Here is a 13,679-nt window from a genome sequence, read left to right as displayed (position 1 = left end):
CTCTGCTTCCCACCTCTCTTTTTCCCCGTCTCCTTCTGCTCGTGAATTAGACACGTGTTTATGCTAATTCAGAGACAGATTGGACCATTAATGTGTTCAACTGCGGAAGAATAGAACATCTGTGTTGCTGAATACCGACATGTCTGGCTGGGAGGGAACCTGGGGTTGGATCATATGACATGACTGACTGGGAGGGAACCTGGGGTTAGATCATATGACATGTCTGACTGGGAGGGAACCTGGGGTTAGATCATATGACATGTCTGGCTGGGAGGGAACCTGGGGTTAGATCATATGACATGTCTGTCTGGTAGGGAACCTGGGGTTAGATGATATGACATGTCTGACTGGGAGGGAACCTGGGGTTGGATCATATGACATGACTGACTGGGAGGGAACCTGGGGTTAGATCATATGTTGTCTGTCTGGTAGGGAACCTGGGGTTAGATCATATGACATGTCTGACTGGGAGGGAACCTGGGGTTAGATCATATGACATGACTGACTGGGAGGGAACCTGGGGTTAGATCATATGACATGTCTGTCTGGTAGGGAACAAAGGGTTAGATCATATGACATGTCTGACTGGGAGGGAACCTGGGGTTAGATCATATGACATGACTGACTGGGAGGGAACCTGGGGTTAGATCATATGACATGTCTGTCTGGTAGGGAACAAAGGGTTAGATCATATGACATGTCTGTCTGGTAGGGAACCTGGGGTTAGATCATACGACATGTCTGACTGGGAGGGAACCTGGGGTTAGATCATATGACATGTCTGTCTGGTAGGGAACAAAGGGTTAGATCATATGGCATGACTGACTGGGAGGGAACCTGGGATTAGATCATATGACATGTCTGACTGGGAGGGAACCTGGGGTTAGATCATATGACATGACTGACTGGGACGGAACCTGAGGTTAGATCATATGACATGACTGACTGGGAGGGAACCTGGGGTTAGATCATATGACATGTCTGACTGGGAGGGAACCTGGGGTTAGATCATATGACATGACTGACTGGGACGGAACCTGAGGTTAGATCATATGACATGACTGACTGGGAGGGAACCTGGGGTTAGATCATATGACATGTCTGACTGGGAGGGAACCTGGGGTTAGATCATATGACATGTCTGGCTGGGAGGGAACCTGGGGTTAGATCATATGACATGTCTGTCTGGTAGGGAACCTGGGGTTAGATGATATGACATGTCTGACTGGGAGGGAACCTGGGGTTGGATCATATGACATGACTGACTGGGAGGGAACCTGGGGTTAGATCATATGACATGTCTGTCTGGTAGGGAACCTGGGGTTAGATCATATGACATGTCTGACTGGGAGGGAACCTGGGGTTAGATCATATGACATGTCTGGCTGGGAGGGAACCTGGGGTTAGATCATATGACATGTCTGTCTGGTAGGGAACCTGGGGTTAGATGATATGACATGTCTGACTGGGAGGGAACCTGGGGTTAGATCATATGACATGTCTGGCTGGGAGGGAACCTGGGGTTAGATCATATGACATGTCTGACTGGGAGGGAACCTGGGGTTAGATCATATGACATGTCTGTCTGGTAGGGAACAAAGGGTTAGATCATATGGCATGACTGACTGGGAGGGAACCTGGGGTTAGATCATATGACATGTCTGACTGGGAGGGAACCTGGGGTTAGATCATATGACATGACTGACTGGGACGGAACCTGAGGTTAGATCATATGACATGACTGACTGGGAGGGAACCTGGGGTTAGATCATATGACATGTCTGACTGGGAGGGAACCTGGGGTTAGATCATATGACATGTCTGACTGGGAGGGAACCTGGGGTTAGATCATATGACATGTCTGACTGGGAGGGAACCTGGGGTTAGATCATATGACATGTCTGTCTGGTAGGGAACAAAGGGTTAGATCATATGACATGACTGACTGGGAGGGAACCTGGGATTAGATCATATGACATGTCTGACTGGGAGGGAACAATGGGTTAGATCATGTGACATGACTGACTGGGAGGGAACCTGGGGTTAGATCATATGACATGTCTGACTGGGAGGGAACCTGGGGTTAGATCATATGACATGTCTGGCTGGGAGGGAACCTGGGGTTAGATCATATGACATGTCTGTCTGGTAGGGAACCTGGGGTTAGATGATATGACATGTCTGACTGGGAGGGAACCTGGGGTTAGATCATATGACATGTCTGGCTGGGAGGGAACCTGGGGTTAGATCATATGACATGTCTGACTGGGAGGGAACCTGGGGTTAGATCATATGACATGTCTGTCTGGTAGGGAACAAAGGGTTAGATCATATGGCATGACTGACTGGGAGGGAACCTGGGATTAGATCATATGACATGTCTGACTGGGAGGGAACCTGGGGTTAGATCATATGACATGACTGACTGGGACGGAACCTGAGGTTAGATCATATGACATGACTGACTGGGAGGGAACCTGGGGTTAGATCATATGACATGTCTGACTGGGAGGGAACCTGGGGTTAGATCATATGACATGTCTGACTGGGAGGGAACCTGGGGTTAGATCATATGACATGTCTGACTGGGAGGGAACCTGGGGTTAGATCATATGACATGTCTGTCTGGTAGGGAACAAAGGGTTAGATCATATGACATGACTGACTGGGAGGGAACCTGGGATTAGATCATATGACATGTCTGACTGGGAGGGAACAATAGGTTAGATCATGTGACATGACTGACTGGGAGGGAACCAGGGGTTAAATCATATGACATGACTGACTGGGACGGAACCTGAGGTTAGATCATATGACATGTCTGTCTGGGAGGCAAACAGGGGTTAGAACATATGACATGTCTGTCTGGGAGGGGACAAGGGGTTAGATCATATGACATGACTGACTGGGAGGCAAACAGGGGTTAGAACATATGACATGTCTGACTGGGAGGGGACAAGGGGTTAGATCATATGACATGTCTGACTGGGAGGCAAACAGGGGTTAGAACATATGACATGTCTGACTGGGAGGGGACAAGGGGTTAGATCATACGACTAGTCACTAAACGGTTGTTAGATCCAGTCCCTGTATTGGCAATGTGAAAAATCTCTCCTTCTGCCCTTCAGCAAAGGTGAAGATGACAAAGTCGGATTTAATTGGTCACCACTCAGCTAATTTTACTGAGGGTTAGACTATCTTTCATAACCTGTCCTGGAGCCACTTATTTCTGAAGAATGATGAGTTACCATTGAATGTACTTGGTAAACAATGTAGCTCCTTTCCTTGTACCAGTCCGCCCATTACAACTCAGATTTGACCCAAGTTACCTCCAAAACTCCTCAAACCAATTCTATCTGTATGGCATTGTGATCATCATCTTGTTATAAATCCTTCTTCAGCTGACAGCTTTTCACCAGAAATGTTTAAATTGGGATAATTTAGCAGATGTTCTCATTCAGAGCCACTTACAATGAGGGTTAAATTATATGAATGACTATTATCACATTCTAATCTTTTACTCTTTGTCTCTCCCCTCTGTCTCCCTCCTCTCTCTCTCTCTCCCCTCTGTCTCCCTCCTCTCTCTCTCCCCTCTGTCTCCCTCCTCTCTGTCTCCCCTCTGTCTCCCTTCTCTCTGTCTCCCCTCTGTCTCCCTTCTCTCTCTCCCCCTCTGTCTCCCTCCTCTCTGTCTCCCCTCTGTCTCCCTCCTCTCTCTCTCCCCTCTGCCTCCCTCCTCTCTCTCTCCCCTCTTTCTCCTTCCTCTCTCTCTCCCCTCTGTCTCCCTCCTCTCTCTTCCCTCTGTCTCCCTCCTCTCCATCTCCCCTCTTTCTCCTTCCTCTCTCTCTCCCCTCTGTCTCCCTCCTCTCTCTTCCCTCTGTCTCCCTCCTCTCTCTCCCCACTGTCTCACTCCTCTCTCTCTCCCCTCTGTCTCCCTCCTGTTCCCTCCATTTCCCTCCCCTCTCCCTCCTCTCTCTTCCCACTGTCTCTCCCCCCTCTCTGTCTCTCTCTCCTCCTTCCCTCCTCCAGCAGGTTGTCTGGAGATCTCTGAGGCCCAGTGTTCCATGCTCCCCTACAACCTGACCTCCCAGTCCCCGGCCGTAGCAGTGGTCAGGTCCTCGGAGGTCCAGATGTTCCTCAAGTTCTTCTCCTACCTTCATCGTCTGGGCTGTTACAGACATATCATGCTGTTTGGCTGCACCCTGGCCCTCCCAGAATGCATCGCTCCACAAAATGGTCAACCCAGGTAGGGGAGGGGGTGGTGTGGCCAGTCCTCACAAGTAGATTTGTTTTTGTCCTGAGGTTAAGCTTAGGGTTAGGCTGTGGGGGGCTGATGAAGGCTGGGGGGGCTGATGAAGGCTGGGGCAGTTGATGGGGGTTGATGAAGGCTGAGTGTGGGGCTGATGAAGACCGGGGGGGCTGATGAAGGCTGGGGGGGCTATTGAAGACTGGGGGACTGATGAAGGCTTGTGGGTGGTTGTTGAAGGCTGGGATGTGCTGTTGAAGGCTGGGGCTTTGATGAAGACTGGGGGGGTTAATGATGAAGGCTGGGGGGGCTGATGAAGGCTGAGGGGGGCTGATGAAGGCTTGGGGGGGTTGTTGAAGGCTGGGGGGGTTGGTGAAGGCTGGGGGGGTTGATGAAGGCTGGGGGGCGCTGTTGAAGGCTGGGGGGGCTGTTGAAGCCTGGGGATTTGATGAAGACTGGGGAGGCTGATGAAGGCTAGGGGGGGTTTTATGAAGGCTGGGGAGGGTTGATGAAGGCTGTGGGGGTTGATGAAGGCTGGGGGGGCTGTTGAAGGCTGGGGGGGGCTGTTGAAGGCTGGGGGGGGCTGTTGAAGGCTGGGGCTTTGATGAAGGCTGGGGGGGGGCTGATGAAGGCTGGGGGGGTTTTATGAAGGCTGGGGAGGGTTGATGAAGGCTGTGGGGGTTGATGAAGGCTGGGGGGGGCTGTTGAAGGCTGGGGGGGGCTGATGAAGGCTGGGGGGTGAGACATGTTTAGGAAGTTTAACCCCCAATGTACAGAATGGTGCAGCTGCTGGCGGTGTGGGGGTTAAATAAGGAAACACCCCTTCAGACCCTCCTGAACATTCCTGCCCTCATTATCAGCTGCTGGGGGGACGGGGGGGGCAGGGGATACATGGGGGGACCTGGGAGATGAGGGGGGGGGGGCTGGGGAGAGTCGCCCTCCTACTGAATCTGTTCAAGACAAAAATAACAACCTCACACCCTGGAATTATCTTCACAGAGTCACACACACACACACACAGAGAGCTGCCCTAAAACAGCAACAGTACACCAACTAGCTTTGGCCTTGACAGTATTACAGCGTCAGCCATTGACAGTTGGATCTATATGCATCCATATCTATACTCTGGATCTTTTATCTGGTATCTGTTGAACTTATATACATTGGTTCGTCACCAATGTATTTTGTTAGTCACCAATTGTGCAAATTCTCCCACTTAAAAAGATGAGAGAGGATTTAAAAACATTCTGAAAATCACATTGTAGGATTTTTTATGAATTTATTGGTAAATTCCTCGGCAAAATAAACATTTGGTCACTTACAAACAAGCAAGATTTCTGGCTCTCACAGACCTGTAACTTCTTCTTTAAGAGGCTCCTCTGTTCTCCAATCGTTACCTGTATTAATGGCACCTGTATGAACTTGTTATCAGTATAAAAGACACCTGTCCACAACCTCAAACAGTCACACTCCAAACTCCACCATGGCCAAGACCATAGAGCTGTCAAAGACACCAGAAACAAAATTGTAGACCTGCACCACGCTGGGAAGACTGAATCTGCAATAGGTAAGCAGCTTGGTGTGAGGAAATCAACTGTGGGAGCATTTATAAGAAAATGGAAGACATACAAGACCGCTGATATTCTCCCTCGATCCCGGGCTCCACGCAAGATCTCACCCGTGGGGTCAAAATGATCACAAGAACGGTGAGCAAAAATCCCAGAACCACGCGGGGGACCTAGTGAATGACCTGCAGAGAGCTGGGACCAAAGTAACAAAGGCTACCATCAGTAACACACTATGCCGCCAGGGACTCAAATCCTGCAGTGCCAGACGTATCCCCCTGCTTATGTCCAGGTCCATTTGGGGTTTGCTAGAGAGCATTTGGATGATCCAGAAGAGGATTGGGAGAATGTGATATGGTCAGATGAAACCAAAATATAACTTTTTGGTAAAAACTCAACTCGTCATGACTGGAGGAGAAAGAATGCTGAGTTGCATCTAAAGAACACCATACCTACTGTGAAACATTGGGGTGGAAACATCATGCTTTGGGGCTGTTTTTCTGCAAAGAGACCAGGACGACTAATCCGTGTAAAGGAAAGAATGAAGATTTTGAGTGAAAACCTCCTTCCACCAGCACGGGCAATGAAGGAGTGGCTTCGTAAGAAGCATTTCAAGGTCCTGGAGTGGCTTAGCCAGTCACCAGATCTCAACCCCATAGAAAATCTTTGGAGGGAGTTGAAAGTCTGTGTTGCCCACGACAGCCCTAAAACATCACTGCTCTAGAGGAAATCTGCATGGAGGAATGGGCCAAAATACCAGCAACAGTGTGTGAAAACCTTGTGAAGACTTACAGAAAACGTTTGACCTCTGTCATTGCCAACAAAGGGTATATAACAAAGATTAACTATATATATATTGAGATTAACTTTTGTTCTTTTCTTCTCATTTTGTCTCTCATAGTTGAAGTGTACCTATGATGAAAATTACAGGCCTCTCATCTTTTTAAGTGGGAGAACTTGCACAATTGGTGGCTGACTGAGTACTTCTTTGCCCCACTGTATCTACATATCCGTATCTATATGTGTGTCTACTGTACATCCGTCTATACCTTAATATGATTCTAGATCTATGAATGGATCTATATGTGTGTCTACTGTACATCCGTCTATACCTTAATATGATTCTAGATCTATGAATGGATCTATATGTGTGTCTACTGTACATCCGTCTATACCTTAATATGATTCTAGATCTATGAATGGATCTATATGTAATATTTTCTGCAACAAAACAACTGAATGGTGGTAAATAGGTAATTAATACACATGGAGATATAGCTGCTTTCTGCTTATCTACCGATTTCCTCCCAGGCATTTGGTTCTGTCCTGTCAGTCGTTCTGTGTTATCTACTGTCCCCCCCCAGGCATGTTGTCTTGTCAGTCGTTCTGTGTTATCTACTGCCACCCCCCCCAGGCTTGTGGTCCTGTCAGTCGTTCTGTGTTATCTACTGTCCCCCCCCAGGCGTGTTGTCCTGTCAGTCGTTCTGTGTTATCTACTGTCCCCCCCCAGGCGTGTTGTCCTGTCAGTCGTTCTGTGTTATCTACTGTCCCCCCCCAGGCGTGAGGTCCTGTCAGTCGTTCTGTGTTATCTACTGTCCCCCCCCAGGCGTGTTGTCCTGTCAGTCGTTCTGTGTTATCTACTGTCCCCCCCCAGGCGTGAGGTCCTGTCAGTCGTTCTGTGTTATCTACTGTCCCCCCCCAGGCGTGTTGTCATGTCAGTCGCTCTGTGTTATCTACTGTCCCCCCCCAGGCGTGTTGTCCTGTCAGTCGCTCTGTGTTATCTACTGTCCCCCCCCAGGCTTGTGGTCCTGTCAGTCGCTCTGTGTTATCTACTGTCCCCCCCCAGGCGTGTTGTCCTGTCAGTCGCTCTGTGTTATCTACTGCCCCCCACCCCCAGGCGTGAGGTCCTGTCAGTCGTTCTGTGTTATCTACTGTCCCCCCCCAGGCGTGTTGTCATGTCAGTCGCTCTGTGTTATCTACTGTCCCCCCCCAGGCGTGTTGTCCTGTCAGTCGTTCTGTGTTATCTACTGTCCCCCCCCAGGCATGTTGTCTTGTCAGTCGTTCTGTGTTATCTACTGTCCCCCCCCAGGCGTGAGGTCCTGTCAGTCGTTCTGTGTTATCTAATGCCCCCCCCCAGGCGTGAGGTCCTGTCAGTCGTTCTGTGTTATCTACTGCCCCCCCCCCCCCCCAGGCGTGAGGTCCTGTCAGTCGTTCTGTGTTATCTACTGTCCCCCCCCAGGCGTGAGGTCCTGTCAGTCGTTCTGTGTTATCTACTGCCCCCCCCCAGGCGTGAGGTCCTGTCAGTCGTTCTGTGTTATCTACTGTTCACCCCCCAGGCGTGAGGTCCTGTCAGTCGTTCTGTGTTATCTACTGCCCCCCCCCCCAGGCGTGAGGTCCTGTCAGTCGTTCTGTGTTATCTACTGCCCCCCCCCCCCCAGGCGTGAGGTCCTGTCAGTCGTTCTGTGTTATCTACTGTCCCCCCCCAGGCGTGAGGTCCTGTCAGTCGTTCTGTGTTATCTACTGCCCCCCCCCCCAGGCGTGAGGTCCTGTCAGTCGTTCTGTGTTATCTACTGCCCCCCCCCCCCCAGGCTTGTGGTCCTGTCAGTCGTTCTGTGTTATCTACTGCCCCCCCCCCAGGCTTGTGGTCCTGTCAGTCGTTCTGTGTTATCTACTGCCCCCCCCCCCAGGCGTGAGGTCCTGTCAGTCGTTCTGTGTTATCTACTGCCCCCCCCCCCAGGCTTGTGGTCCTGTCAGTCGTTCTGTGTTATCTACTGCCCCCCCCCCCAGGCTTGTGGTCCTGTCAGTCGTTCTGTGTTATCTACTGCCCCCCCCCCCAGGCGTGAGGTCCTGTCAGTCGTTCTGTGTTATCTACTGCCCCCCCCCCAGGCTTGTGGTCCTGTCAGTCGTTCTGTGTTATCTACTGCCCCCCCCCCCAGGCGTGAGGTCCTGTCAGTCGTTCTGTGTTATCTACTGTTTCCCCCCCCAGGCGTGAGGTCCTGTCAGTCGTTCTGTGTTATCTACTGTTTCCCCCCCAGGCGTGAGGTCCTGTCAGTCGTTCTGTGTTATCTACTGCCCCCCCCCCCAGGCGTGAGGTCCTGTCAGTCGTTCTGTGTTATCTACTGTTTCCCCCCCCAGGCGTGAGGTCCTGTCAGTCGTTCTGTGTTATCTACTGCCCCCCCCCCCAGGCGTGAGGTCCTGTCAGTCGTTCTGTGTTATCTACTGTTTCCCCCCCCAGGCGTGAGGTCCTGTCAGTCGTTCTGTGTTATCTACTGCCCCCCCCCAGGTGTGAGGTCCTGTCAGTCGTTCTGTGTTATCTACTGTTTCCCCCCCCAGGCGTGTGGTCCTGCCCTGTCAGTCGTTCTGTGAGTTGGCCCGGGAGGGCTGTGAACCTGTTCTCCAGCTCTTTAACGCGTCATGGCCGGACTTCCTGCGCTGCTCCCAGTTCACCAACAACGCCGCCAGGTCGTCCGTTCCGCCGGGGTCAACAGAGCCTCCATCAGCAGGTTCAGAGGTCAGCTCAGGTTCAGGGGTCAGCTCAACCCTCAGCCCTCCAAGCCCCACCCCTCCCGGGTGCTTTTCCCCCAGGCAGGTTAAAGGCCAACCATGTGAGTCTGAACGCTGACCCACCAAAGATGTACAGTACATAGATACTATACACACATTGATATAATATGCATTGATTTTACACAAACAACATATATTATACACACTTAGATATATATTGCATGGATACTATGCACCTGCCATAGATATTATACACACATAGATATATATTGCATGGATACTATGCACCTCCCATAGATAGTATACACACAAAGATTCTGTTTATTAAACATATATATACACACACTATACATACATGATTATATACACACAGATATATTAAACATAGATGCTGTTCACACAATAAACATACACTTCATGCATATTATCATTCTATACATGGTCACTATCCTTCCACTGAACATACAAACATAGACAAACAAGCAGACCACTGATTTCTTTTTTTTCTTGATATTTAAACATCTAAAACTTGAATTCCCAGTCTCTCTCGTCAAAACCTATTGTCTTATCCCTTTTCCTGATCCAGATTTTAACTTCACAAGGTTGTTTTTGTTGGCTGTTTTGGTTGGGAATGACTGTTGTTGTTGTTAAAGTTGTCTGCTGCTGGTCTTTTATTGCAGCTGTATGTGGAAGCCATGACCACTTCCTGTGTGCGACGGGAGTTTGTGTCCCCAGGAAACTGGTGTGTAACGGATACAATGACTGTGATGACTGGAGCGATGAGACAGACTGCTGTAAGTACACACACACACACACATACATGCACACACACACACACATAAACACACACACACAGACACACACACACACACATAAACACACACACAACACACACAGACACACATAAACACACATATAAACACACACACACACATATAAACACACACACACACACAGAAACACACAGAAACACACACACACACACACACATAAACACACACAGAAACATCCACACACACCTATGTATATACACACACACAGAAACACACACAAATATCCTGTTATCAGAGGACCAGTGGTTATGAAGGAGGTGATCCCATTATCAAAGGACCAGTGGTTGGTTAAGAAGGAGGTGATCCTGTTATCAGAGGACCAGTGGTTGGGAAGGAGGTGATCCTGTTATCTTAGGACCAGTGGTTATGAAGGAGGTGATCCTGTTATCAGAGGACCAGTGGTTGTGAAGGAGGTGATCCTGTTATCTTAGGACCAGTGGTTATGAAGGAGGTGATCCTGTTATCAGAGGACCAGTGGTTATGAAGGAGGTGATCCTGTTATCAGAGGACCAGTGGTTATGAAGGAGGTGATCCTGTTATCAGAGGACCAGTGGTTATGAAGGAGGTGATCCTGTTATCAGAGGACCAGTGGTTATGAAGGAGGTGATCCTGTTATCAGAGGACCAGTGGTTATGAAGGAGGTGATCCTGTTATCAGAGGACCAGTGGTTGGTTGGAAGCTTTGACCATGTTTACTTGTTGGATGCCTTTCCATTCATTCAATACCAGCCCATCCTCCCATTTCTTCGGGTCACCAGCCACCACTGAACTTGTCCACGTTATTAGATAATCATTTCACCAACTCCCTGACACTGAGTGCTGGAATGGGGGGGGGGTTGAGGGGGAAGGCAACTGGTCGTCATAGCCACCTAATGAGATTGTATATGGAGGGATCCTTGGAATGTTCTGGGAGAGATGGGGACAGAGAGCATGGAGGAGGGATCCTTGGAATGTTATGGGAGAGATGGGGACAGAGAGCATGGAGGAGGGACCCTTGGAATGTTATGGGAGAGATGGTGACAGAGAGCATGAAGGAGGGCTGAGAGGGGGAGAGGAAATGGGAGACAAGGGAGGACAGGACTGGAAAGGAGAATGGAGGAGGATGACAGGAGAGAAATAGTTAGGAATGTCACTAAGAGACAGTCACTAAGAGACAGTCACTAAGAGACAGTCACTAAGAGACAGTCACTAAGAGACAATCACTAAGAGACAGTCACTAAGAGACAATCACTAAGAGACAGTCACTAAGAGACAATCACTAAGAGACAATCACTAAGAGACAACCACTAAGAGACAGTCACTAAGTGGCAAGAAGTCTTTTGATAGAGTTTGTTGATGACTCACATTTAATTTAATCCGGAGACATTTACAACAGTCAATTCACACATGTACGTACTGCCCCCCCGCCCCCAGCCCCTGCAGGAACCACCATCCTGGTGTCACAAGCCCTGTTCTGTTACCAATAGAGCTAAATGGGACCACTTGTCAGTCTGTCGATCCCTTGAAAAAACAGAAGAGGAAGAGTGTGAAGATGAAGAGTTTAAATACTGCTGTTGTTTCCTCAGTCTGTGAAGAGGAGGAGTTTCACTGTGGGACAGGACGCTGCCTCCCTCCCTCTCTGGTGTGTGACGGGTATGATGACTGTGGAGATCTCAGCGACGAGCACAGCTGTGGTAAGTACACACACACACATACACATACACACGTACATACACACGCACACACATACACACACGCACACACATACATACATACATACTTACAGACATGCACACACACACACACACAGATCATTGTGACGCAGGCTGCCACTCCCAGGATTATGCCAGGATCAACCAATATCCCATAAACTTTACATCATGTAGGGAGAGAACAGCCCTCCACCTGTCAAAATGCCTGTAGGTTTTACATCATGTGAGGAGAGAACAGCCCTCCACCTGTCAAAATGCCTGTAGGTTTTACATCATGTAGGGAGAGAACAGCCCTCCACCTGTCAAAATGCCTGTAGGTTTTACATCATGTAGGGAGAGAACAGCCCTCCACCTGTCAAAATGCCTGTAGGTTTTACATCATGTGAGGAGAGAACAGCCCTCCACCTGTCAAAATGCCTGTAGGTTTTACATCATGTAGGGAGAGAACAGCCCTCCACCTGTCAAAATGCCTGTAGGTTTTACATCATGTAGGGAGAGAACAGCCCTCCACCTGTCAAAATGCCTGTAGGTTTTGCATCATGTGAGGAGAGAACAGCCCTCCACCTGTCAAAATGCCTGTAGGTTTTACATCATGTAGGGAGAGAACAGCCCTCCACCTGTCAAAATGCCTGTAGGTCTTACATCATGTAGGGAGAGAACAGCCCTCCACCTGTCAAAATGCCTGTAGGTTTTACATCATGTAGGGAGAGAACAGCCCTCCACCTGTCAAAATGCCTGTAGGTTTTACATCATGTAGGGAGAGAACAGCCCTCCACCTGTCAAAATGCCTGTAGGTTTTACATCATGTAGGGAGAGACCAGCCCTCCACCTGTCAAAATGCCTGTAGGTTTTACATCATGTAGGGAGAGAACAGCCCTCCACCTGTCAAAATGCCTGTAGGTTTTACATCATGTGAGGAGAGAACAGCCCTCCACCTGTCAAAATGCCTGTAGGTTTTACATCATGTGAGGAGAGAACAGCCCTCCACCTGTCAAAATGCCTGTAGGTTTTACATCATGTAGGGAGAGAACAGCCCTCCACCTGTCAAAATGCCTGTAGGTTTTACATCATGTAGGGAGAGAACAGCCCTCCACCTGTCAAAATGCCTGTAGGTTTTACATCATGTAGGGAGAGACCAGCCCTCCACCTGTCAAAATGCCTGTAGGCTTTCAGCCACCCACCATTCTTTGCTCCAAAGCTCAATGGAAACGGAGCACCTGCCTGTTGTTAAGTGGTATCAAAACGGTAATAAAACGACATTACTTTAACCGGATAGATGAAGAAGCCTAATATCTTCCTCCATCTGATTCAGTTTAGAAAAATACATTAGAAAATAGCATTGCCCTGTAGAATATTTTATAGACTAGTAGATGCAATTGAGTTTAGTAGAACTCTAGAGACTGGTAGATATCAGTAGTGCCTAGTAGAAAACCTCAGACACTAGGAGATTTACACTTTAGTAGAAACGTATCAGAGACAGGGAGATATCAATAGTGTATTAGAAACACATCAGCCAGGAGGAGATATCAATAGTGTGTTAGAAACACGTCAGCCAGGAGGAGATATCAGAAGTGTATTAGAAACACATCAGCCAGGAGGAGATATCAATAGTGTATTAGAAACACATCAGCCAGGAGGAGATATCAGTAGTTTAGTAGAATGCATCTGAGACTAGTGTTAGTGCGTGAATCAAATCTGGCGTTGAAGGATAAATCACAACCTAGAGACCAAGGCTATTTTACGAAGTCTTTAATAAGTATAATAAATGCAATCTTCATGTACATGGGTTCACTACAACACCACACAGGGTCAGCAGAGAACCAGATATTGTTGCCAACATTTTC

The 13,679-nt window shown here is 48.8% G+C and overlaps 1 protein-coding gene across 3 annotated transcripts in view; it reads left to right on the top strand.

The window, feature by feature from the left end:
- Positions 1-13,679, top strand: part of corin (corin, serine peptidase) — a 43,777-nt gene that overhangs the window by 13,271 nt on the left and 16,827 nt on the right. For 2 of the 3 annotated variants that reach the window (XM_034290618.1, XM_034290620.1), the window contains exons 4-7: positions 4,027-4,243; positions 9,142-9,413; positions 9,993-10,106; positions 11,710-11,817. In XM_034290618.1, coding sequence (XP_034146509.1) covers positions 4,027-4,243; positions 9,142-9,413; positions 9,993-10,106; positions 11,710-11,817 — 711 coding nt within the window. The remainder of the gene's footprint in view (positions 1-4,026; positions 4,244-9,141; positions 9,414-9,992; positions 10,107-11,709; positions 11,818-13,679) is intronic. The other variant, XM_034290619.1, reaches the window with a different exon arrangement.

This window comes from Esox lucius, chromosome 24 (genome assembly GCF_011004845.1).
Source record: "Esox lucius isolate fEsoLuc1 chromosome 24, fEsoLuc1.pri, whole genome shotgun sequence".
NCBI lineage: Eukaryota > Metazoa > Chordata > Actinopteri > Esociformes > Esocidae > Esox > Esox lucius.
Note: the sequence above shows the minus strand (reverse complement) of the source record. Positions and strands in the feature narration are given on the sequence as shown.